The sequence below is a fragment of the Kryptolebias marmoratus genome, linkage group LG17, assembly GCF_001649575.2.
Source record: "Kryptolebias marmoratus isolate JLee-2015 linkage group LG17, ASM164957v2, whole genome shotgun sequence".
Classification (NCBI taxonomy): Eukaryota; Metazoa; Chordata; class Actinopteri; order Cyprinodontiformes; family Rivulidae; genus Kryptolebias; species Kryptolebias marmoratus.
In genome coordinates, this window is record NC_051446.1 from 17,094,686 (window position 1) to 17,121,331 (window position 26,646).

A 26,646-nucleotide genomic window follows, 5' to 3' on the forward strand; every position below is an offset into this window, starting at 1 on the left:
ATCATCAAAATTAAACGAAATAAACATTTGAAATATATGAGTTTGTATGTAATGTATGAATATAATATACAAGTTTCACTTTTTAAATGGAATTACTGAAATCAATCTACTTTTTCATGATATTCTAATTTTATGACCAGCACCTGTATACCTGGAGAACCGAGCAAACCAAGATGGTGCATCTCATGGAGTCCCACTGCTGCAGAGTTGTTTCATTAACTAAAAAACTTTGCCACAGTGCTCGGCAACTTGTGAGGCCAACCAAAAGTCCTGCTTCAAAGTCGCGCCAAGCTCTTCTCACCTGAGTTTTGGCTTTCGCAGCTGTCTGACGTGTGAACCTTCTACTTATCACACCGTGCCACTCACCAAAAACCACAAAGAAACAAACTATAGACAATGAGACATAAAAAGCAGGTCTAGTCTAACAAAAGTACTCGGAGTGAAAGTATAAAAATGAGTGTTTAGGTTTATTTTTTGCCCAAACATATAGAGAGGTGAAACCATTGTGAGAACTGCTCATAGATTTTTTTTTTTTTAAGGTATAAAAAAAAAAAAAAAATGAACCAGAGTGAGACATCGGTCATTAGAAGCAGATGACAGGAACTTCCTGAGACGCAGTAATTCACCTGAAAATGCGATTACACTCATGTGGACACACAAAACTGTGCAAGTCAAGTTTGTCGGAGACCCGCTGTAATCTTTACCAGAACAGCAACAGCTTACTGTACCTAACCTAAATCCCTAAAACGAGTTGGGTCGATGAAGTTTCATGTTTTGAATTATGAGCACATGCTTTCTGTCCCCATATACAGACACATCCCCTGAATGTGACTGCAAAACACATTACGCACGGCAGTGAAGACATCTGCTATTAATTAAAACAGAAAAAAAAAGCCAAGCATTCCAGAGGAGCAACGGCAGCAACCCCCCCCCCAACCGCCCACCCACTGTTATCTCTATCTTTTTTTTTTTCGTTACTATTCCACTCATCTCCACAACAACTAATTCTCCACGTTGTGTGGGCTAAAGCTGAAGGGGACTCGAGTGGACGGATGAAAAAGACAAGAAAAAAAGTGGGTGTACTTTTTTTTTGGCCCCTAGACGACTTTGGAGTCTCTCCAGCCATTTAATAGCCACTTTAGCCTCTTCCTCTCACTTCTCGCACACACACACACACGCGCACACATCCTCACCACAGAAACACCGACTAGACGGTATGAACTGAGGAGTCAAGAGCATAAATAACAGTGCAAAGAAAAGGGGGTGCTTTGCAGAGGAAAATGGGTGTGGTGGAGGGGCTTTGAGGGGAGAGTGGGAAAAAGGAGCCCAAAAAACGAACAGTCAGAGGAACATGGAAAATCCCTGGTTCCCATGCCAAGAATCCTCCGCAGTAAAAACACGCACAAACACACACACACACACACACACACACACAGTGTATCGAAAGCCCACAGGGTGCTCAAAGCAAAGCACAAGGTAGAGATAAAAGTTATCAGTTTAGAACAGGAGAAATCTTACCCTTCTCTTTTACTCTCAGTACTTTCCACAAAGTAGTATGGGGTAAAACAAAAATAAAGTTATTCTGTTTATCTCTACAGCAGAAGGTACAAAGAAAAAAAAATTAATGTGGCACAAAACTTCTGTGTGCACAAACTGTTTTTTATGCTCCGTTATTTTGCCTTCTTGGGAACAGCTTGACCTTCGCTAAACTTTTCATATTTTGGCTCTACATTAAAAGGAATAACCTTTTACATATACCCAACTTTAAATAAACTCCAAAATGATTGTAACATTTAACAACAAAAGCCGGCCTGATTTTAATGGGATGTGCTCTCATGAATAATTCAGCCCAAGCGTCTGCTGGCCAGTTGTGTTGCGGTCATGATAATGACCGGTTGCAGGCAACAGCACTACAGCTCACAGCGCATGTCAACAGTTTTCCCTTTCCTGCCTCACGCTCGCAAGTGGTGCAGTGGCTATCTATAGTCTGACACTATTTTCAGACCGTGCAGACTGGGCGCAGATGAACTCACACAAACCTTTATTTACCATGCAGTCTTGGGTAGGAAGGGGGTTATGGGTCTCACACCAAATAATCACTGGAAGCCGGTTTTCGTAGGAAAAAAGTTCCCGGTTTAAAAGATCATGGAAGCGCCCGAAGGCCTGGGAATCAGCCAGGATATCAATGATGAGAACGTGACCCTTGGTCTGGAGGATCGAGAGCCCCAGGTGGGCTGGGTGAGAGTGAAAGTAGAGGAAAGCTGGTTCACGGTGGAGCGCGGTTTTCTTGAAAGGTACAGCGACTATTTCCGGGCCCTCTTCGACTCTGGTATGAAGGAGAGCCGGCAGGAAAAGCTCTACCTGAAAGACGGCGTGCGAGCAAGAGGATTCCTCATTGCCCTTGCTGTCTGCAGGGAGGAGAATCCCCCCCTTTGTGACCCGGATGAGCTTGTCGAAGCTGTAGAGTGCACTGCTTTTCTGCAGATCGCAAATCTGGTCCAGTATCTTTGTGACATCATAGACTCGGACAACTGCCTCCTGCTTTACCATGCAGCCGCCATCTTTGGGGTGCAAAGACTGTTTCACAAAGCTGCCCTCTTTCTTTGTGATGCTTTTGACGACCTCAAGGAAGCAGCAGAAAGTACAATCCCTGAAGAGCTGCTAGAGTATTCTCAAACATTGTCTCCTGCTACTTTTGTTGCCATAGGCACCCATACTCCTTCGATGGAGCTGCTACAGGACTCGTTTAGAGTGGTTTGCTTCCTTGATGAAAAGGAGGGAGAGTGGAAGCATTTGACCAACCTGCCAACTCTATGTAGCACCTCCATGGCTGGCGTGACGGTGCTCGACAATCAGCTGTACATCGTTGGGGGGATTTACGGTTACGGTAAGGACACTGTGGACGCTAGCTTCTGCTACAACCCTGAGTCAGGGATTTGGACTACTCTTCCAGGACCCCAGCAACCAAGGTATGATTTCACCCTGATCGGACACGAGGGTCGGCTGTATGCCATCGGTGGGGAGGTTCAAAAAAGAATCATTTCCACAGCAGAGAGGTATGACTTTACAAAGAGAGAGTGGACATTTATCAAACATGCACCAAGGCCGGTGGCGTCCGCAGCTTGTGCTGTTGCACGTCGGCGAATGTTTGTTTGCTTCTGGAAGCCGCCCGACACTACAGACATCTATGAGTACATACCTCTAAAAGACGAATGGAACCTGACCACCACACTGATCCGACCTCAAAGTTATGGCCACTATATGGTGGCCCACAGGGACAATTTGTACGTCATGCGCAACGGGCCCTGCGACGACTTCCTGCGCTGCCTCATGGACTGCTATAACATCACAACAGGCCAGTGGACGGCCATGCCCGGTCACTACATCAACAGCAAGGGCGCGCTGTTCACCGCAATGATAAGGGGGGACTCTGCGTTCACGGTGAAACACATGTTAACACTTGAATACACCGTCACTGCGAATGGTTGGAAACCTCGCAGGCAGATGAAGGGATTCCCGAAGAGTGGCTCGCTTTGGACATGTTTACTCCGGCTCCCTAAAAGTGGACCAGTCACACCAAAACCGGATGTGGACAACAGGGAGGGAGAAATGCCATCTGCAGCAGAGGAATTTGTAGAAGCTGTACCGCACTTATGAATGTAGGACTAAGAACAAGAATAAATCTGGAGGTTCTTAACAGAATAAATACTCTTCATTGCGACGCACTGGCTTTCGCATGCACCCATTCTTTGCGCACACTAATACACATGTGCTGACACTAAGCATTTGTTCTGATTAGCAACAGCTGCTACTGTAGTTTATACTAGGGAAGCTGCTGTGCATCTGTGTGTGTGCAAAGTTCAAAGGCATTATAATGGGATGTTCTAAACCTCTCATTCTCTGCCCTTTTTCCTGAAGTCCCACTGAGCCAATTCGGGAACCAGCAGTCAACACAAAGAGACACCACTCAAACACACGCACTTGCATTTTACTACTTTAATGCTCCATCACAAGTTTATTACCTATTATTGTGGGAGAATTTCATGTTTCCCCCTCAGGCTTGTGAACTTTAAGGTTATGGGAAATGTCTTTAATATGCATGGCCACAGACTACATTTGTTTTAGTTAAATTAAAAGCAAATATCTTCCTGTTCTAGTATGTTTACTCTAGTTTCACCGCTCAAGTACCTTAATTATGAGCCTAATTATGGCTGTCCATTCTATGCTTATATATCTAAATATAACTTAATCCTAGTATGACTTTCAGTTACTTTAAAGCTAAAATATGTCATTTAATTCATTTTACCTTAATGAAACCCACTGAAGCTTTTAATTAATTCGAATTTACATCAGCAGGCCAGTCATGCTGTTACTTTCCCATTAAGGGGACATTTTTTGTCCGTTAATCTACTTTGGTGGGAAAGATCTGATAATAACTTACCGTTCTGGGAGACGGCAGGTCAGGAAGGCTCTTCTGTGGCACCAGGACGTTTTTCGCTGCTTTCCCGTTGACCAGGGCGTCCAGTCGCTCGTCTGGGTCACACAAACGAAAAAGGTAGGAGGTCAGTGCATATCAGCAATCTTAAGTCGTGCATTTAAACTGATTATTGTAATTACAGACATTTGTAATAAATCCAAAACAAAACAAACACCAAAAAAAAAAAAAAAACGTGCCTGTTTTTTTTCCAGATTAGTCTTGAAATGTTCAACTGGTTTTGTGGTTTGCTGTGTTCAGTTTTAAAAGTCACTTTCACCTGTGCCTCATTTTGTCAGTTCTTCCTTCCAAATTTATTCTGCTTTTGTTTAATTTGAGTCCTGCCAGATTAGTGAATGTGTTGTTTGCTTCCTCTTGTTCGTTTCTTCGCCCAGCTTTTCTGTTTTGCTTCCAGATCCAGTTCAGTCAAGTTTGATCTTATTGTTAATCGAGTCCCCCCCGACCCCCCACCCCCACACACCTCCTTTTTTATGCCAATCAGTGGCTTCTGTATCGCTGTTGAGCAAAAACCTTGTACATATATTTTCTGTCTTGCCAAAACTTAAATGATGCATTATGTACGTTTGTTAATAGGGCAGCAGTGGTTTATTGACCATGCTGTAAGTCTTTCAGATGATTACATCGTCTTAAAAAAGTATTCATAACCTTTGAATTTTTCTTGCGCAAAGGAAAGTTGAAAAAGGTTTGATGTCCTTGTCTTTGTAGGTTAGCGGTTGTGCCATACTCTTTCCATAAAAGACGATGACTTGAACAGCACTCCGACTCCATCCCTAACCTAGCTGTTGTGTTCCTTGGTCTTCATGATGCTGTTTGATCATTAATGCTGTGGTGGCCTTCAAAATAAAATGCTTGGAGTTTTAGGGTCATGACGTGACAAGTGGAAAGGATATGAGTATTTTGAGGCAACACATATGACAGTGTTTTTATTCTTTACATTATTTTTGTTTTTTGGAGTCAACGTTTGTTTGTTTTTAGAAGATTAGCCTGTTTTGCATTCATAGTTTTAGAAGTTGTAGCTTTCTTATGTCGAACTCAAGACAAGGACTGCAAATTAGACATTGGAAATGAAGCAGTGGCCGCAATAGACAGCAATTAAATAAGTAAATATTCCAACTCCAACAAATAAATAGACATATATTTAGATATGAGAACTAGAGTAAGTTGTGCTCAGTGAAGACGTAATATGAAGCGTTTGTAGTTTTTCTCCTGCCTTATCTCGTTAACCTTTGACCCACAGAGCGATCTGATGAGAACACCTCATTTCAGAAAAAAATAAACCGCAGTCATCATGTCCACGTACCACAAAGAGTCCGCGATAGCGCCGAGATTATCTCGGCTGAGCGATCTGTCTGTGCTTTTTTTTTTTTTTGTGAGCGACCTTTCATTGCAACATTTGAGCCTAAAAGTTTTGTCTCGAATGACTGAGAGACCGACGCTCTCAGAAGTGTTAGGTCTGGTGCTGACTCAAAACCACATTCTTTATCGCCATCCAAACATAACAGGTCCGTCTCAGATGGAGAGCTGCTTCGAAGAAACAGACAGGAAGTGGTGTGTAGGAGGGGAGGAGAGGAGTTGGGGGGGCATGCTTACTGCAGCTTATCTTTTCTGCTATTCATTTGAATCTAAATTGAGCTTGAGCGGTGATAATATATAGTAAGTTTGTACAATTCTGCATGTTTAAACAAAAAAACTGATGCATAAACATGCATTATGGTACATGGAGAATTTTGCCATATAGTTTTGTGTACAATTACACTTTCCCAAATGAGAAACAGAATGATCAGGCCGATAACTCATTAGGTCCATTTTTGCCACTTCTTACATAATCTAAATTGGCCAGACCAGCCCACTAACAGTTAAAAGGCAGGCATATCTATGGGCAGCACAGTGCTGGTCCACCTGAGACTGAACCCTTTAGTCAAAGCAACAGGGGTGCCTTTTTCTTTCTTTCTTTCTCTTTATTTCGAACAAACAAAATAAATATAAGCAAAGAATATATATATATATATATATATATATATATATATATATATATATATATATATATATATAAATCATTAAAACAAATTGTCTTGCCCAATTGACATGCAATCTTACATTATCTGTTCGAAAATAAGCAGGTATAGATACAAGATCTTATAATTTCCTGCCTCTCTCATACTCATCAACTTATAAACATTTGAATATCCAAACACCAAATAAACTTAAACTATTTTCACATTACATGACACGTAAATCTCACATTCTCATCCTTAAATATACAATTATTTAAACATTTTATATCGTCAATGGCATTATTGGTCTTTGAAACACTCATCTTACGTAACATGTTTCCCAATAAGCTTGATGCGTTTAAAAGAACAATACTGTATTGATCAAGGAAAAATTGTGAAATACTAAAATGTTATATTTATGAGCCAAAAACAAACAGTCTGGCCACATAAGTGGGCCATTTCTGATCAGCTTTGGGTTCGGCCATTAATAAAACCCAATCAGTCAGGTTTAAAATAGAAGGTTTGTGTAAAACTTGAGATGCTCAGTGAAGAACATATTTTTATTTATTTCTACCACATAACTGATTTTTACAGTCCCAATTCCTATAATTGCAATTATCGCAGATCACTGTCATCATAACTGCACTAATTGCCACAGTTGTTTTTGTTCTGTTGAATAAAAAAAATAACAGGGTGAAAATAATAACAAATGTCCTACACCTTCTGAATTTAATTTAGTCTGATTTGCAGGTTTTTTGCACCTTTAATGATCTCCTCCTTTTCACATTGACATTAAATATTTAAACTGGAAAATTTGGGGCTTGAAAGCCTATCTGGCAAACAGGTCTTTACATATTTAAAAAAAAAAAGTTCTTCCATTTGTATTTAAAAAAAAAACAGCTTATTTATATGGATAAGGTTTATGTGACCTAATTAGAAAAGCCATAATAGTGACATAAACATGAACAAAGAAGGAAAATGATTTGGTTAATTAGATTTATTTATATGGGCAATAAGAATCACCTTAAATTTCATAACTTAGTTTGTAGAATGTTACCATTTGTTCATGTTTATAAAACCAAACCACCTGAAAATAATGGCACAGAATGTAGTGTTTTTACAAACTTTACTTAGATTTCATGCTGGTCGTAGAAATCAGAGGAACTACAGAAAAAGTCACAGAAAGTCAGAAATTGTCAGCTGATCAAAGTGTTCATTCAACTGTTGTGTTATGCCATGAGCCATCAGTTTTTATTGAAATAATCTACAGTTTATCACTTTTATATGTCATTATCACATGCTTTTGTGTGACTCTGCCGCAGTTCAGAGACAACACTCACCTTTGTCTTTGCTGTCCTTTGTTCCGGTAACGAGGACCTTATTCATGTAAATATACTCTTCATCAGCACCTGGGCGAGAGACCGAGGGGGAAAATGTGGTTAACAGTTTGACAGGAGTGAAAAGCAACACTGTAGACCATGGTCGTTTTTTTTACACAGAAACCCACAGTGCGACTGTTTGTTTGCTCTTTTTCTAAAGAAAAAAACAACGTGTCAAAGCTAAACGGCCCGTCTGAAGTAAAGCTGCCGCAGCTTCTCAGATAACGTCTAATTAATAATTAGAACAAATCAAATCTTCTCTGGTTTTAAATCCACCATGTACATGAACTTTTAGGTGAACGGATTAGGGCCCAGATTAATGTGAGCACATCTGCTGAGGACTTTCCCCTCAAATCCAGTTCCATAGATTTAACTGCAAAAAGCTGCACACTGCAGTCTGAATAACGTGGTGAATTATTGACACACTGCAGAGTTTTAATTTAAAAAATGCACAAATTGTTTAAAATTTTATGGTCATCATACAAAGACAAAGCATACAAGTCCTTAAAAGTAAAATATTTAGCAATTTCAAATCAGTTTGAATTTAAATACAAGGACAAATTGGTGACCAATGACTGTGTGGTTAGGCAAGAAAAAGAAGAGATTTAAATGTAAATTAAAGACTGTGTGGGGAAAAATGGGTAAACATTTAAGACTTTGGAATCCTCTGCTGGATGTGAGATCTTTAAACAGTTTAGAGTCGCTGAAGAAATCTGTTCTGTATCGGCTGAAGACTCAACAGGACAACTTTTGGGTTTCTGACACTGCAGGAAACACCACAAACACTTTTTACAGGCTTTAGATCCCCGCGTTGACTCAAAGATTCACAGAAAAAAAAAATCACATTTTCTGCAAAAACATCCAGTAAGAATGTTGAGTGACTTCACTGAAACTTACTGAAGAAGCTGAAAATAAAGGTAAGAAAGAAGCCAAACAGGAGCTAAAAGCTACAAGTAGCAATATGGTCATAGTAGCAAATGGATGGCTAACATAGCTAAAAGCTAAAGTAGCAAAAGCATAACTGAAAAGATTAAAAGGTAAGCTAGGAGCTAGAAGTGTTAAAAAGCTAGCTGCAAGTAACCAAAGAACTAAGGCTAAAAGTAGGAGAATGTTAGCTAAAAGCTAAAATTAGCAAATGCCTTGCTAAAAGCTAAAGGTAGCAATACGGTTGCTAAAAGCTAAAGCTACAAAAGGCTAGGTAAAAAGATCAAAAGGCAAGCTAGAAACTAAAAGTATTAAAATGCTAGTTACAAGTAACAGAAGGCTAAAAGCTAAAAGCAGCAGAACACTAGCTAAACGCTAAATATATATAATATTTATATATATATATATATATATCATGTATGCTGGAGCAGATTTCAAAGGGAACATAGTTTTTGAAGGATCTGAAGGAACCTCCGTGTTTTTTATGGGTATAATATTTATCAATAAAGTAAAATGATGAATGAGGTGAAGGTTTGGATATGTGAAGGGTTATAATAGCACAAAGAGGAAGTTAGATAAAAAAAAAAATGAGGAAACGGTGTGAATGCTGACTCAGTAAACAAAACGATCTGCTGCTTTTTCAGACGTCAGCTTAATAAAAGTGAGCTGACAGAAGCTGGAAAACTGAGTCTGACAAGTAAAAAGGTTTTTTTAAAGCCTCGTTGTCATGTTTCCTCCTTCCCCTTTGCTCTTAAAAGAGCGTGTGTCTCTGTGTGTCCTCCTCCAGACACCTGTTTGCCGGTTTACCCTTTAGTTCTCATCAGTCTGTCAGATCAGACCAGTTAAATCCAGACTTTTGTCAAGTGAAGAAGCTGAGACATCGCCACACTTTGGCTCTTGATTTTAATCTCTTATTTCCTCTGGAGCCAGAGGTGGCGTCAAATCCAGACGTGACGTTTTTTTGTTTTTTTTTTGCTCTCTTTCCTCCCGTAAAAATCCTTCGTGGGACAGATGCTGATGTCACCGGAGTGCAAAGCAAACTTTAAGGATGTCGGTGAAAGGTCCATGATTAGAGAGGAGTGTCGTCCAAACAAGTAGCCTATTGTGCAGACAGATGGGATCAGTTTCGACAACTTATCCCACAGCGGCGAGCATTCATCAAACATTAGTCAGAGACCTCCTTGCCGGCACACAGAGGCCAGTGCCACTCCTACCTCTGTCAGCCTATCTGTAAATACACAGCATCAAAATAACAAATACAGGATTTGAGTCAATTTAGCACTAATAACACTAATAAGCAGCTACTCAGAGGTTTACCTTTCTTTTTATCTAAGAGATGTTTTTTAATGCATATTAATACATAATTTAAAAATATAAGTTTAAATATGACCAAATTATACAAAAAAAAAAAGGATTTCCACACAATATTTTTATGTTTTTGGGCTTTTTTTTCTTACACAAAAAGCAAAAAAATCTAAAAGCAAAGCTCAAACTTGACATTAATTTTGTTCATTATTGGTTGAACTACAGATATTTAACGTTTTATTTATAATTTGTCATCAAAAGAATGAAACAATATGGCTCCATAGATTAAAACTCCAACAGTTTCTGTTGGTTTCTGAGAAATTAAGGTGATAATGACTACTGAATGAGTTTTTACTGGTTTTAAGAATTTTGTCAAAAATGAATAAAATTATGATGGCAGCAGCAAAACTCAGAGAATAAACAGGCCTAGAATTCTGGTAGAAAACATTAAAGACCTAGAGTTTTTTAAAGAAATGCATATCGCCCACCGCCTTTCATGTTAGAGTTTTAAACCAAAATCATCTTAGGATGAAAAGAGATCTTGTGTAATTTTATTTAATCTATTAGAACCCAAAGAATGTATTGAAGATGACTCTCAGCTACGACCACACCAACTTTTAGCTCAGTATCTGTAAAATTGACTGAGTTATAGCCGTTAACGTGTCAGCTAAAGATGATTAGTTGTGGCAGCCATCTTGAATTGGAGTGAATCCAAATATGAATCAGTTGTAGACGTACATCCAGTGTTTACTTTCTGAAAGTTTCATTAAAATCTGTCCACTGGTTCATGAGATGTTTTGCTAACAGACATGCAGTTAATGCCAAAGTTTAAAGTAATGATGTGGAGATGTTTTGCTAACAATAGTGATAAAGACAATGAAGTAATTGCAACATTTTTTCACAAATCAGAATCGCAATCAGAATGACCGCTTTCTTCTCAGACAGCAAACCCCGAGGTTGCAGAGTAGCGGGCTCTGGCTACTTACTGGAACCTGTTCTGGGAATTTGTCCCGGAGCTGCGGCCCAGTTGGGAGGACTCTCTGCTCGAATTGAATTAAATATTTCAGCTGACTAAGATCAGAGCCTGAGAGGAAATCAAACAGAACTCCAGCCTAAGGGCAAACTCTCCGAGAAGCTTTCCCTCCTTTGAAACTGATCCGGCGAGGTGAAACCAACCAGCGGAGAAACAACACCATGTTTCGCCTGAACAGTGAAAACAGACTTTTAGGGAACAGAGTTGAAAAAAAGGCTATTTATAAACTGCTTTGCAAAGGAAGTGAGTGGGGGTAAATGCAGCTTTGGAAAAATGATACAGCTCGGAGCCAGAGGAGGAAGCACGGAGGGACGAGTCCAAGACCTGAACATGGAAAATCAGGACTTGCTTCGCGTGCGTTTGTGGACAGCTCTCTGAGAAAGACAGAGAGGCGGACCTTTTCAGTCCAATGGAGTCAGGAGCTGATAAAAGAATCGCACTAAACAGCTTAGAACAGCTGCATCTTCAATATCACCCACCACCGAAGGTCTGTGTTAGCAAAATATCTCAGCTGACAGTCATCCTCAACGTATACTCTGAGCTCCGGATCTCAAAGTAGTGCGTGAGGTCATGTCGTTTACAGGGTTTTCAAAAGATAAGATGGTCCTAGTTTGTAGTTCTGGCATGGAAGGCGGCGGGCGATATGCATTCCTGAGCTAAAAAACTCACCTGCAGGCTGAGGCAACATGAATCGGGTCAGCCAACCAGCAGTTGGCGCTCTTTCACGTAAAGCCTCAGAGCCGGTGAGTCAATTAAATCCCGATTTTCACAGTTTGGCAGGATGCTTGAACACACCGTGCAACAATTTAGGAAGAGGCAGAATAAAAAAAAATTTAAAAAAAGAATTGTCAGTTTGATTATTCTGCGCCTTGAATGGGTGATGCAAAGAAGCCTGCAGGAGCAGATTTCCAACATGGCGCTCAGCGAGAGTTTAAAGCCGGGAAGTGAAACCTCGATGGCTTCCTGCAGGAAGGGAACGGCGAACGGCCTTCAGCATCGAGAGCGCGTGGGAGGGCGTTTGTTGACGTTTTCCTGTCCGTGCCTTCGACGCGGGGTTGACGAACCTTTACCTTTCCAACAGCTTCGACCAGTGGGGTATCTGGAAAAGCTGTCGTGTTTTCTTAGGGAGAACAAGTTGCAGTTTTGGTCACGGAGAGCAAATTTTATTTAAATCCAAACTGGACCTTTTATTTAGTGAATTCGAGAGCGATCTGTTAGTATAACTTTCAGCTGCAGCTGCGCCAAATTTGAGCTCATTATCTGTCAAACTGATTGGGTGGCAGCCATTTTTTTGTGTTTGTTAAGTTAAATAGGCTGTGGCGGCCATCTTTAAATGGGTTGACCCCAAAAGGTAATCAGGTGAACATCCAATAGTTACTATTTTGCGAGCAGACAGACAAATGAACACACAGATAAATCAAACATAGGCAATTGCATTGTTACATAGGCAAGAATTAAAAGTATATATGTTTAAGATTTGATTCTGAAAAACTCTGATTTTATGCTAAAAAAACCAACCAGAAGTCAGGTTGGATACAGAAATAAACATAAATCTGAAAGTCCTGACCCTTCGTCTCACTTTAGATTCATTCAGGAACTGATTCCGATGAATATTTTGGGGGACTACTGAGCATATTTTTTTTTACCAACGCAAAGCAAGAATTGAAAATTTGGACAGAAATTCTAAATGCTAAAATACTTCGGTGGGCGAGGGCTGCGCGAGGGAAGTGACATTAGAGGAAGAGAAAGTTCCCGCGCAGTTCTGATCTGAGTGTGTGTGTCACCCCCCCCCCCTCACCGCTCGATGACTTGTAGGACTGGAGGAGATCCGACAGCAGGCCCTTCTGGACAGTGGCGCTCCCGCTCAGCGTCTCCTTGTCCAGCATGAGCAGGAAGCGGTGGAGCTCCATCAGGATCTGATCCAGCACTGGAAGCCAAAGGAAGACAGAAAAGAAGACTCAGATTTTCAGTAAAAATCCAAACTCTTTTTGAAAATCCTACTGCGCATTCTTTGGCACGAAAGGGATGTCTGCTGTTATCGGACTGATTTAAGGACAGGACCGGCACGGCTCCTAACGAAAAGAAAGTGAAAAAGCCCAGAGAAAACAGAAAAATGTCTCTGAAACATCTAGACAGGCTTATTATATGTTAAGCTCAAGCAGGAAACATACTCAAGTTATTTATTTATTTTTTTTGCTCATATTGAAAAAGTCGTAAATTTTCTGTCAGCTCTTCACACGGGAGGAACTCCGCAGAGGCCGAGCTGCTGACGTCTCTCAACCAGTTGCTGTTGACGGTTTGCGGGTCTGTTTCAAGGTTGTTTTGGGACTCTAGCAGAAGGTCAAGTTCAGAGGAGGCAGGGAGGAGCCTCGGAGCCCAGAGCCGGAGGCGGGTGGGGGGGTGGAGGGGGGCTACGTGTCTGGGTGCAGCCCACACACATCCTTCGGGGGTCAGCGCTGAACTCACGGCCCCTCTCCGCAGTGTAGGGAACTCTTTGTGTTTTTCTTCACTGTCTCTTGGCCTCATAAATGCCCCCCTCCCCACCCCCCCTCCCTTTTTTTTTTTTTTTGCTCCAGTGGGCCTCAGTGTGAGAGCGGCTTCTTCAGCAAGAGAAAGGACTGAAAGGGGACAAAGAAGAAAGACTTCATTAAAGGGGGAAAAGGTGGGGCAGGTGACTGTGGGAGTAAACGGAGGGGTATTTTGGAGCCTACGTTAACTATAGGTTTCACTCACTATATGCGCAAAAAGTGAAAGAATAGGTTTTTTTACACAGTGGATAACAGCAACATAAGAGGCAAGCATCTTTACAGACACATTTTGAGACGTGAAAACATTTGCAACCAAATAAACTACATTTTCGGTGAAAATGCAGCCCGAATGCTGAGTGCTGAACGAGTCCGAAGAGGGCGAAACTGAGCTGTTAGAGCTAAAAGAAGCCGAACATAAGCTAATAGGCCAAACGTGGCAAAATGCTAGGGAAAAGTGGCAAACACTGGATAAAAGTAGCAAAACACTATCTAAAAGCTAAAAGTAGCAAAGGGGTTGCTAAAAGATAAATGCAACAAAAGACTAGCTATAAGCTAAAAGTAGCTGAACAAAAGCTAGAAGCGGTTAAAAGCAGAAAAAAGTTAGCTCAAACCTATGAGAAGCAAAATGACACCTAAAACCAGCAAAGGAGTAGTTAAAAAGTAAAGAAACAAAATAGTAGCTAAAAGTAGCAAAATGCTTGCTAAAAGTGGCAAAAGGCTAGCTATAAGTGAAAAAAAAGGCTGGGTAAAAGCTAAAAGTAGCAAAAGGTAAGTTAAAAACTTTTTTAAAAAAGCAGAAGGCCAGCTAAAAGCTAAAGATGGCAGTAAGCTAAGATAAAAGCTAAAGGTATCAGAACAGCATCTCAAAACTAAAAGTAGCAAAAGAAGATAAAAAGAAAATATTTATAAATGAAGTGACATATTTTGAAAAGTACAAAAGTTACAAAAATCCAATTTTACTGGCCCCCCATTTCCGGAATGGGTTGAACGTTTCGATACATAAATGCAGCACAAAGTATGCAGAAGCAGTTAGACTGCAAAAATTATACGGGAAAAACAGAAGAAACAGGAAAACGACGGCGTGAGAGCCGAAGCAGCATTCACAAAGCTGAATGAGTCAATAACTGGTACTGTTACCAAGGCCTGCTTACCAAACCTTTTCTGCAAACAGATCAACACACTCTTTCTTCTGTATGTGTGAAACCCACAAAACTCTGCTCAGTGTCAGACCTAAAGGACTCTTACAGGGACAGTAAACGGTTTGAACTCCACTCAAAGAGTCGCATAACTTGTCTTTGCGGCTCCTTCCGGCTCAGACTGATCGCTCGCCGAGGTTGCTCATTCCTCTCCGTCTGAACTCCCTCGCATCAAAGCGAAAAAAAAGAGGGGGACGTTTTTTTGCAGCATGAGGCGTCCGACTTGAGTAAACGTCGCCTATTGGAGATGACGAGAGGCTGGCCTTAAAGGGATAGTCTGGTCTTTTATGAAGTAATGTTCTGTCAAACACTTATCAGTAGGGAGTATCTTAGCAAAGAGGAACTTTAAATCTTTTGAAGTGAAAGGTTATGAATCAGTATCAAATCAATGAATTAAAGAGCTATCTACAACAGGTAAAAAAAAAACATCTATTTGCCACAGAACCCTGAACTATTTGTTTAAACTGTCAGAGATAAGCTTCCAGTCAAGTCCTTAGATTGAATGATTAGAACCAAATTTACTCCACTTTTAGCTGTTGTTTTGCTGCTCGTGTTTGGCCGCCCGACAGGAATCTAAACATTTTTCCAGCTTCTCCTTCTTGTGTATTTGTAGAGATTGACTCAGATGGCCTTTTGGATCCGAGGACCCTGGGAAACGGAGTCAGCTGACAGCGCAGGGAGGTCTGCAGCCCGGCCGTTTCTGTGGGGCTTTTGGGTTGGCCGGGTGCCCACTGCACATCCAGTGAAGTGGCCGCGGCCCCGCTGCGTAAACAATCCACTTGTGCAGGACGGCCAAAAGGAACCTGGGAGAGCATGAGAGAGCGAGAACGCTGGCGGGATTTTAAACTGTTGCTGTTGAATTTCAGGAATCAGATGAATTTAAAGTTTTATGTGGGTGCTTTTTCTTTTCCTTGCGCCTGAAGATGGGCTTCCTGATTTCCTTTATATTGTTTACTTTTTTCTCTCTTTTTGACAGATATTGGGTTCGATCATCTGCTCTATCGACTTCCAGATTTATGAGGTGTAATTGCAGATTTCTTTGTCCATACTGACTCTAAGGCTGTGGGTGTATTTGAAACTACTCTGGTTAAGTACCTTCAGTTGTAAGCAACTTTAAAATCAGAGTTTCTTTAACCCCTGCAGGAGAAATAAATAGTCTCTCTGTGCAGGAAAACGTTGAACCCCTGATTATATAAACCAAATGCTTCCTTCTATATTAGCTGAAGGTCTATGTTACACTGACTGTTTTCATTAATGTTCGTTCTTTTAATAAGGACTGAAACCTTGATGGAGAACGAGATCCCTCTTTATTGTCCATTCAACACCAGTCAGCTTTCATCCTCGCATCTGGACTAAACTATTGCCTCTTCTTATTTATTTTTAGCAGCGCAGATGTTAACCTCATGTCTGTCCTGTGAGATGGATGAAAAAGTCTTCAAATGGTCCTCATTGGGAAGTTGGCGGTGAACTGGGGACAAGGAGGGAGTCTGCTTCCTAATCTTGATCAAACTTAATAAAAGCAGGTTTCATTTAACCAAAAAAAATTTTAAAAAAAGCATTTCCTTGCGGAAGTTTACATACACAAAATAATCTTTCAATAATCTCAGAACGTTTATGGAAGGGGGTGGGTACAATAAATCTCTAGTGAAAAAAACAATTTGAAATGAAAACAAACAATCATGACTTAAATGATGCCTTTTTTTAACTTAATATAGATTGTACAGAGTATATTTACACTCTGTACATCGTTTTATTCTCACATTATCATGCACAATGGGGGAAAATGAAGGATTCAGTGTCATGCTCGGTAACAAATTTATCATTATCTTTCATGTCACCATACCAAAATTTATTTTAAACCACATTCCGGCATCAATAAATACCATCCTGTTCGTAACCAGATCGGCTTCTATGTGCCGAAATAAAACAGACTTTATTTGACAGCGTTTACCGAGCTGTTCAACACACAGATCTAAGGGGTCGTTCAGACCTTTCATTAAAAACCAGTTCCTAGTGATCGCATTGCATTACAAGTCTGAGCTGCCTCAACAGTTTGGATTGAAAAGGTTTTCCCTCAGACCACCTTCGGAGGTAGTCTGGACTCATTTTAACTTTGTACGTTTGGCAATCTAAACAAATTCTGTCTTGAGCCGAGCTGTAGGAGCTGATTTTGTTTTGTGTGTGTGGTTTAAATAAGTGGAATTGGGCTCAACATTGTGGCAAAATATAGTCTGGAAACAATCGATTTAAGAGTGCTGACTCTCAGAAGAGTCAGCAGCACCTATAGCTGACAAACAATATGTGGTTAGAGCAAAAAGTCCAGCAAAAAGGAACTTAAATAGATTTAAATTTTTATTACTACCTCTTTTTTAGATCATTCCTGCCCACAGCCATCACCATCTATAATAACTCCTTGATTTAAATGAGCTACGTCAACATTTAATTTCCCTTTGGGATTAATAAAGTATTTTTGAATTGAATTGAATTGAATTGAATTGAATTGAATTGAATTGAATTGAATTGAATTGAATTGAATTTTCCTCATATCTTATCTTCTCTCACCTCTTCCTCTATCTGTTCTCTTTTCAAAACCAACCNCCCCCCCCCCCCCTTTAAGTTCAGCATGTTGATTTCTGCTCCAGGAAATACCCCGTGCTCCGCTGACGCGACATCTGTACGTTTTCTGACGTCGATCAGCTGTAACAAAACAACCCGCTGGCTGGAAGAGCGGAAGAAAACAAAAACGACTCGAAGTCTGAAGCTGAACGCTGCCTTCGTGGGATGATGCAACAAAAGCAGCTGAGATGCAACAGCTCCAGCCGTTTCAGTTTAGAGCAGCTGGTGGAAGACTGTTTGGAAGGCGCTGCCTTCCTGAATCAGGGTCATATTCAAAGATGCGGGGCAGATGTTGAAAACAGTTTGCGAGGCTGCGCGCTCGCATGGCTTTCCTCGCATTTCGCCAGACGCTGAATGTAAATCTGCAGACGTAGATGTAGCTCACCACCATCAGTGTGTGAATGTGTGTATGAACGGGTGAATGACTGACTGCTTTGGGGTCCTTGGACTCGATAAAGAGCTACACGAGTGCAGGCCATTTACCATTTACGTAAGCTTCGACGTCACACGTTCCGCCTGTCCGCATCTTTCCTTATCGTTTTCTCAAGGCACCTGCGTTGGTCTGTTTGTCCACCAGAGTCATCAGACACTTTCCCTCGACTCATCTCGTGACTCGGCCTCACGCTGAGCATCTCAGCAACAGAGGTTCGCAAAACGCCCGCTTTGTCCTCGCTCACACTCAGACACCAAGTCATCATTTAAACCGCTAAATCTGCATTTTACTTTGACTCTATCAGTAGTTTGGTCAAACGGACTGAAAAACTCATTTAAAATCTACAAAACAATATTCTAATCCAGAAAGAATGTTGACATTTTGAAGGAAACATGATTCAGTCGAGGCGAACTGTGAGCATGACTCTAAACATGTCGTCTTATCTGGATATGGACATTAAAAACAATATGCTGTATAATTTGGACAATCAATAGCTGGAAAACCGCAATCCCTGCAGTAAACCAGACTTAATTCAATAATATCCAAATGTTATTGGACTTTAGCAGCACCCGTCGCGCCCCTACTTCCCACAGCCTTGCCCGTACATGGTCATTGTGACTTCTGCAACTGCAGAACCATTTTCTCTTTCATTTTCTCCTACCATGGCCCTAATTTTACCTCTGGAAACTTGTGCAGAAGGCAGTAATTACCGTCACTTGCAGCAGATATTAACCGGCATTTGAGAAGTCCACTCAATGCGCTTTTTTTAAAAATGAATTTTTCTTTGATGCTGCAGCTTAAAGATAAATATATATATAAAAAAAAACAATCTACAGAACTGTTTGCAGGCTGTAAGGATAAAAAAAAACCCATCATGAAATCCAGAAATGTTATATATATACGGGACTGTTTGAAATAATAAGACAAACTTCGGTGGTTGAATTTGAAAATGGCACCGAGTCAGAGAATAAACTGATTCAAAGTGTGCGACTGTCGTCTTTTGAAGGTGTAACTTATCTAAAAAGGGAAGTCGTGACAAGAAGGAGAATTGGAACCAGTGACCGAACACCACAACAAAATGACTGGATGTACTTTACTTTACATCATCAACGACTGAAGGCGCTCGTGTGCAAGGTGCCGCCAAAAGTCCAAGCTTTCACTTTTCATTTACGTTGTTCTTGCTTTTAGTCAGGGGACCGACAAAAGTCATTTATTTGGGAAAACAGAGCCATTTGCAGCCGTACGGGAGTTTTTTTGTTGTGTGCAGCTTTTGACGCGACCAGTATGATTCTGGGAGGCAGAACTTATCCAGCGTGAAACCTCAACACTGATGCGATAACAGCAAATTATGGAGGGTAATAAGTGAGAATTTAACCTCATTGGAAAAACCGAACTGAGGCTGGTCAAAACGTAGGAATGAAAACCGCTTTGTTCGTGTAAAAGTAGCAGATAATTAGCTGGTGGCAGCAGGGCAGGAAGAAAAAAAATGAACCATCAAACAGCGATTTGATTGGCGTTTGATTGCTACTGGCAGGCGCTGGCCTTTCTCGTCGCGATCTGGGTTCATCTGTGAGGCAGAAGTGAGGCTGAAATGGCTGATTAATCCAAGCTGTGTTATGGGTGTTGTCGCCATAGAAACCAGAGAGAAAACAAAGAAAATCAAAAAGGATTTTGAGTCAGAAATGGGACCATACGAGAGGGAAAAACAAAAATAACTAAAGATATTATCATCGTTAAACATGAGATGTGCAACTTGGCGTTACAGGTAAATGTGTGGAATATCACACTAAGGGAATTTTAAAGGGATAGTTTCCTTTTTTTTTTTTGGAGCTGGCTTGGTTGGAGTGGGCAGTAATAAGACTGCAGAAGTCAGCAAGCAGCTATTTCAGCTCAGCAAGCTGTGAGTCAAGCTAACCACTGCTCAGAAAAGAGCCTATTTAAGAGCAAGCTTCCATCATCCAAACCAACTGAGGCTTAAAAAATATCGGAGCCATTCAAGTAAACACTACATTGTGGACTTTTTACGCTGCAAACAACCATAAACATCGATGCAAATACTTGTCTGAAGTTAAAGTGGTGTAAAGTTTCACAAAAACGAACATTCACTTGGACTTCTATAAGATGTTTGAGGTTTGAGTTGCTTAAGATGGTGGAAATGTGCTCTTAAAGAAGATTAGCCGTTAGCTTGATTACCCTATGACTGCTGTCTCTGCAGGTAAGATACTGACTACGCATAACTAGTCCAAGGATCTAAACTATCCCTTTAAGATTTATAATAATGCTAAGTAACATTTGTTGTTTAAATATTTCTGTGGGTGCAAAACATATTAGAGACCTTATTAATTGAAAAAAAAAAACTTTGCCCATGAACCAAATAGAAAAATATAAAGAGATAAAACCCAAAAGTGGCTCCGAGTCGGCCATTAACTCGGGAAATCTGTACAGATGTTGACCTAAAATTTGGTGCGGTTGGGAGTCGTTCCCAACACATATTTTGAGTGCAAACAAATCACACAAGATCTTTGTGTCAAATTTTGACATTAACTACAGTATTTGGGGTCAGCTTTGCTTGTCTGTTAGCAAAATATTTCACAAACCAGTTGATGGATTTTAATGAAACCTTCAAGAAATAATCATCAGATGTTCCTCCACAGCTGTTTAACATTTGGAGCCAGTCCAATCCAATATGGCTGCCACATCCAGCTGACTTTAAAAAAACAACAACATGGCTATAATTCAGTTAGTTTGATAGATACCCTGCTAAACTTTGGTACGGTTCTGGATGCGAGTCATTCACAACAAATACTCCCAAGTGCTAATCATTACACCAGATATTTAACTTTAAAAATTTAATCACTGGTTCTACATTTATAGCTGATTTACTTTTGGGTGTAATCCAATATAAGATGGCCACTACAACTAATCAAAATCAGCCAAGGCAAAAATACCTACAAGTCAGTCATTTCTGCAGATATTGAGCTAAAACTTGACGTGGAGGTGGGGGAGTCATTCACAACACAAGGTTTGACTAAAAACTGCCTCGGAGCGATGGAGGCAGCTCCTCGCGGCTCGAACTCACAGCGACCTCGAGAAACCCAAGTGTTTCTTTCACTCTTCAGAAGAGTGGGCCTCGTTTTAAACTCCGTCCCCATCAGGATGCAGAGCAAAGTCCCGCCAGAACCATTCTTCTCCACGACGTTTTGGTCTGAAGCTCACTCTGGATGTCAGCTCGATCCCAAAGAGCCTCTTTAAACGCCCAACGCTTAAAGCGGAAACATCCATGCTACTTCACATGTGTTCTGTTCTGTTAGCAAAATATCTCATGAACCACTGAACAGATTTTGATGAAACTATCAGAGGGCAACCGTTAAATGTGCATCTACAAGTGATCAACCTTTGGAGCCAACCAAATTCAAGCTGGCCGCCACGGCCACCTGACCCTGGAGAATACACAAGCAGCTCTATCTCAGCTGGTTTTACAGATACTGAGCTAGAATTTGGTGCGGTAGTAGCTGAGCTTCGCCCCTAACGCCTGCTTTGAGCACAACACATTGTACCACATCTTTGCTTAAGACTTTAACATTACCATTGGAGTCAACTCTGCTTGTCTGTTAGCAAAATATCTAGTGAACCACTAAACAGATTTTATTCAAACTTTCAGAAAGTAATCAGTGGATGTGCATCCATAACTGATTAACTTTTGGAGACAACCCAATTCCAGATGACTGCCAAAGCTAATTGACCTTAGTGTACACAAAACTGGCTATAGCTCAGTCGGTTTTACAGATATTGAGCTCAAATTTGGTGTGATATTAGCTGAGAGTCTTTCACAACACATTCTCTGAGCGCTAACAGATCATGAGAGACATTGCATTGGATTGCATGTAATGTTATCTGCTCTGGCATGAAAGGTGGGTAAAATAATCGGGACAATTCTGCTATCAACCCCTGATAAATATGCTTCTGCTGGGGCAGAGTCGGTATCGCTCTGTGTCTCCTGACTGAGGCAATGAAAAAGAGATCCGCATTTCAGAAAAAAGACAGCCTAACGAGTCGTCGCAGCTTTTTCTGTGTGTGTGAAAGTGACAAGAAGCGAACAATAAGCAACAAGTAACTGGCCCACAGAGCTGACCACACGAAGCCCACACGCTCAGTTATTTTCCCACAGAAATGTGAGCAAGAAGGCTGTGGGGGGAAAGTTAGCTAACGTGCACATGTGTGTGAGCTGCAGCACTTTGACGCGTTTCCATCAGAAGTGGTGAACCTGCTGAGAAGCACACACACACACACACATGCACAGTGCCAAGTCCAGTCCAGAGCTACTGTATCCAGCAATCAAAGACATGTTTGATGTGCTGAAAACGAGCGAGTGCGAGACCCCGAGGGCAAAGAGACTCACACAGAGCACCTCGCTGCCACAAAGCAGGAAGACCGTCTTTCTTTTCATCATTTTTACAGCCCAGTTCAGCTTCCTGCATTACCCGCGCTCCCCCCGTTGGCAAGTTCATCCCCCCCCCGACACACCCAGGAGTGAAGCGGAGCGCCTCTCTGCCAGCTCCCGAAGGTCTACATCTAAAGCGGGCCTCTGCTGAGTTTATGGCAGGTCAAAGCCTCCCGGAGCCACGCACTCTGTCACCTTACCGTGCTGCGCCGAAATTTACCTTCCCCGACCAAATTACCCATGGTTCCAGAACCACTTCCTCCCAGGATGACTATGGAGAAAATATCAGGGATCAGGGAAAACGAGTGTCAAGCTTAATCTGGGAAGCATTTGTTTGGGTTGGAAGATAATTTTGCTTTTAATGATCTGGAAGGTTCAAGTTTAGATGTGCAGATCAGAGAAGAGCCGAATCCATGTTGTTATAAAAAGGAAAAGTATGAAAATAAAACAAGGATTTTTAATTACCTTATTAAAGCACTGATTGTTCTGTTGAACTGCTTTTGCTGCATTTTCGTTCAAACGTGGCAGTATTATTAAAGTTGTGGCCATTTCACAAATTAATTGCTGAAATTTCATTATTCCACCGCGTAGTGACACACTTTCTGTTTTCTTTTTCTTCTTCTTCTTTTTTTTTTGGTGAAACAGTGTGGTTATGTTCTAAAACCACAGAGCCCCTGAGGGGGAACGTCAGTTAAAATATTATTTTAAATAGGTTTCCTGTGCTCATGAGAAATTTCTTCTTTTCAACAACGTCCCCTCAGAGGCTTCGTATAAAACATGAAACTCAAAAAAAAAATTATATATATAAATATATATATATAATAATGATAATAATAAGTCAAGAAAAAAAATAAAGCAGATCTCAGAGTTGTCATGGGACTGAACGGGAAAATTTCACATTTCTTGCAATTTTCTTGCAATCTGAGGTCTCCGACAGCCTCAGCCCAGTGAGATGTAGGTCAGTACTACATGTATCCACTTGTGTGCCTTGTCGTTTTCACACACTTTGTATTTAACTCAAACCATTACAGCGTTCATGCAGATTAGTAGCTGCTCTCTTATCTTAACAGCATCAGTAGGTATGTGCAAAGCTGCTGGTGGAAACTGTTTAGAACGAAGGATACGACTCTTTATAGTCCTCTTATGGAAGTCACGTAGCTGAACTGACATCCTGAATGTGTCTCTGACTTCATGAAGGGAAACTGAAGCCAGCTAGTTGAAACCAAGGTTGATAGAAAAAAGGGGGTTGTTTTACTGTGAGTTGCTGATGGGATGAGAGCACCTGGCCCCCCTCCGTACCTGAGTAAAGAAAAAAAGGGAGCTCGACTCAGGGGTGAGCTCTGGACGCTGTTTTGTAACAGAGATTCTCAAACCTGAGCCGCGATAGCAAAACTAAGGTCAGTCAGCCCAAACAAAGCTCCAGGTGGTTTCACTAATCTGATCCCGCTCCCTCCCTGGCACGGGGTGTGAGAATCGGCGCCGGGAGCTGCTGGGGTCCTCTCCTCTGGACCGAAAGCTAAACAAGCCAGGTCCCAGGAAACACGGAGCGAAAGCAACAAACGCAAAGTGACCTACGTGATTCTTCCCAGGTTCCCCTTTTTCTGTTACAGGAACTACTAAGATGTCCCGATGCTGCAGCGTACAGACCGAACCAACCTCCAGCGTCTCTCAGTCGGCCTGAACGCGCTCTGCGACTGCCAGGTGCAGCTTTCATGCCCTGAACATGTCTTATTACTCCTGAAGCACCTGCTCAACCAGGCCTTTTTTTTCCTGCAAATCGAACATGTCAAAGTCCCCTCCTAAAATCATCCCTTGACATCAGCAAACCGATGCTCCTCTCTGCTGACTTTAACTTTAAATGAAGTGCGTTCAGCAGCAGGTGCTCTCATCCTCACCTTCAGTCCTAACACTTCCGTAAACTCGACTCCTTGACTCTTGATTAACCTTTTAAACAACATTTTAGACGTTCAAACAAAAATAGACAAAAATCAGAACACAATAATAATGTTTGGGATTTGAAAATATCCTTGAAGGAATGCATATCGCCCGCCTTTCATGCCGATGTTTCAGACAAAAACCATCTTATGGTGAGAAATGATGCAGCTGTAGCCGTTTCAAACCTTGAAAGTAGCTTTTTGCGTTATGCCCAGAGTATGTGTTGTTAATGACTCTCAGCTACTACTGCCTTAAGTTTTAGCTCAGTGTCTGTCAAATGGACTGAGTTCCAGCCACATTTGGGTTGGATAATGTCAATAAGCTGCGGCGACCGTCTTAAACTGGGTTGACTCCAAAAGTTAATCAGTCGTAGAGGTCCATCCAGTGATTAGTTCCAGAAAGTTTCATTAAAATCCGTCCAGCGGTTCGTGAAATATTTTGCTAACAGACAGACAAAGTTGACATCAATGCCAAAGTTTTAAACACAAATCTAGTGCAATCAGTTAGCGCTCAGAGTAGGGAACAAGGAGAGCCGGTTTTTTTTGTGTTTCCCAAGATCCGCTGGCTGTGGCGGCCATCTTGAGTCGGGTTGGTTTGGACGCGTCAGCTGCGCACGTGATCAGTAGGCCAACACAAAACCTCTCCCAGGAAACGTCCTATCTGCATCTGGCTCCTCAGAACACGGAGTATTTACACTGGGAGAGAGTGGGAGTAAACAGACTGGGCTGTGTGGTCAGCTGGGGAGCAGGAATGCGGCGGAGAGGCTGTTTTCTCCTCAAACCGTCCTCATTCCATTCCACTTTGACTGGTTGCCATTGTTCCCAGTGCAGCGAGTCGCTCAGCCTTCCCTCTTTATCTGGGACGCTGACTGGTTCAGTCGGCTTCAGACGCTTCGCTTGTGTCAATCAGGAAATTTTACAGGATAGTTTGGACCGTTACAGTTTGGAGAACTACAGTTCAGTTCTGGCTGAGTTGATGAGCTAAAGGCTAGTCTGAGCAGAGCAGATCGCAGATGCCGTAAAACAACTCCAGTCTTGAAAAAGGTTGACGATACACTACTTTATAAACTTCTTTTTTTTACTGTCAGTTTACCATCTCACAGGCATTTTCACAGTTCTATAGAGAGTTACAAGCTAAAATAGTGGCATTAGCAGCTGGCTGTGGCACTTTTTTGCATGTAATACAAAACTCACAGTGTTGTAAAAGTTTAGGAGACACCGCCCACATAAAATTTAAGATTAAAGCAGAGAATTATGATATAACCGCAGGAAGCGCCCACTTGCTTAGAGCTACATTGGCAGTGCCACAGCTAGCTGCTGCTACCAAGGAATTCTATCGGACTCAAAGGCCTGGCATTCCCAGATATTTTACTGATGATAAAGATAATTAAACACTCCTTTTAAAAGGTTTATAAACAATCACAGAACCACTATAAAACATTTCTGTCTGTAGTTGTTTTAGGACAGCAACTATCCACTCGTTATCATGTCAGTCCCGTGAGGATTAAACTCTTTTTTTTTTTCCTCTCCAAAATGAGGTCGTTCAAAGAGCCATCTACAGCAGGTAAGATATTAACCGTTCACAGAGCCCCGCTTTCAAAGAGCTGAACTTTCACTTTAATTATAGCTTCATCCCTCATAATAAATAACCACAAGAATTTGGGGACTGTTATGTTAACAAAGTTGCAGCTTTGGGAATTTATTAGAGGCCACAATATAAGTGGATTTTTCTTTTTTACCCCACTCCACATTTATAACAAGTGAAGCTGCTGACCACAAGTTTTCGCCCGGTTTATTGAGCAGGTGACAGAGGAATCAAAGCTAAATAGAGCTCATATTTTATAGACTGCTGTTCCAAAGTACAGAAGTTGTTTTTCTGCCGCAGCTCCGACACTTTTTCCCAGCGCCTGTCTGCAGCCTGCCTGTCAGCTGAAACTCGCGCCCCTTCGCACAGAAATCCTCCACGTACCTTTGTGCTTCTCCATCCGGACACCTTGACTCCTCTCATAAAAATGAAAGCGTACCCCCTCCCTCCCTCCCCCCCTCCTCCAGGCTGCAGCATCCAGAGACGGTGGAGACCCCGATCAGGACTCAGACCCGGTGCAGGACTCAGAGTCCTGATCAGGGTCCGAATCCTGCTCTGGGTCTGACTCAGACTCTAATCAGGACTCAGACCCAGAGCAGGACTCGGACCCTGATCAGGACTCNCCGATCTGCGCCGAGGCGGAACAACAGCGCTGCCCACTTCTTCTTCTTCTCCACCTCCTCCTCCTCCTCCACCGCCTCCTCTTCCTCATCCACCGCCTCCTCTTCCTCCTCCAACTCCTCCACCAGGCTGCAGCATCCAGAGACGGTGGAGACCCCGATC

At 41.7% G+C, this 26,646-nt stretch overlaps 2 protein-coding genes across 2 annotated transcripts in view; one reads left to right on the forward strand and one right to left on the reverse strand.

The window, feature by feature from the left end:
- Positions 1–26,314, reverse strand: part of afap1l2 (actin filament associated protein 1-like 2) — a gene marked incomplete in the record, with an annotated part of 39,753 nt that extends 13,439 nt beyond the window's left edge. The window contains 4 exon segments of the mRNA XM_025010747.2: positions 4,442–4,533; positions 7,830–7,898; positions 12,929–13,057; positions 26,248–26,314. Of these exon segments, the coding sequence (XP_024866515.1) occupies positions 4,442–4,533; positions 7,830–7,898; positions 12,929–13,057; positions 26,248–26,263 (306 nt within the window).
- Positions 1,778–4,374, forward strand: LOC108245967 (kelch repeat and BTB domain-containing protein 13). Its single transcript, XM_017433243.3, has one exon. It carries the CDS (start codon positions 2,146–2,148, stop codon positions 3,655–3,657), a length of 1,512 nt encoding a protein of 503 aa, XP_017288732.1. The 5' UTR covers positions 1,778–2,145; the 3' UTR covers positions 3,658–4,374.
- Positions 26,315–26,646: the final 332 nt, after the last annotated feature.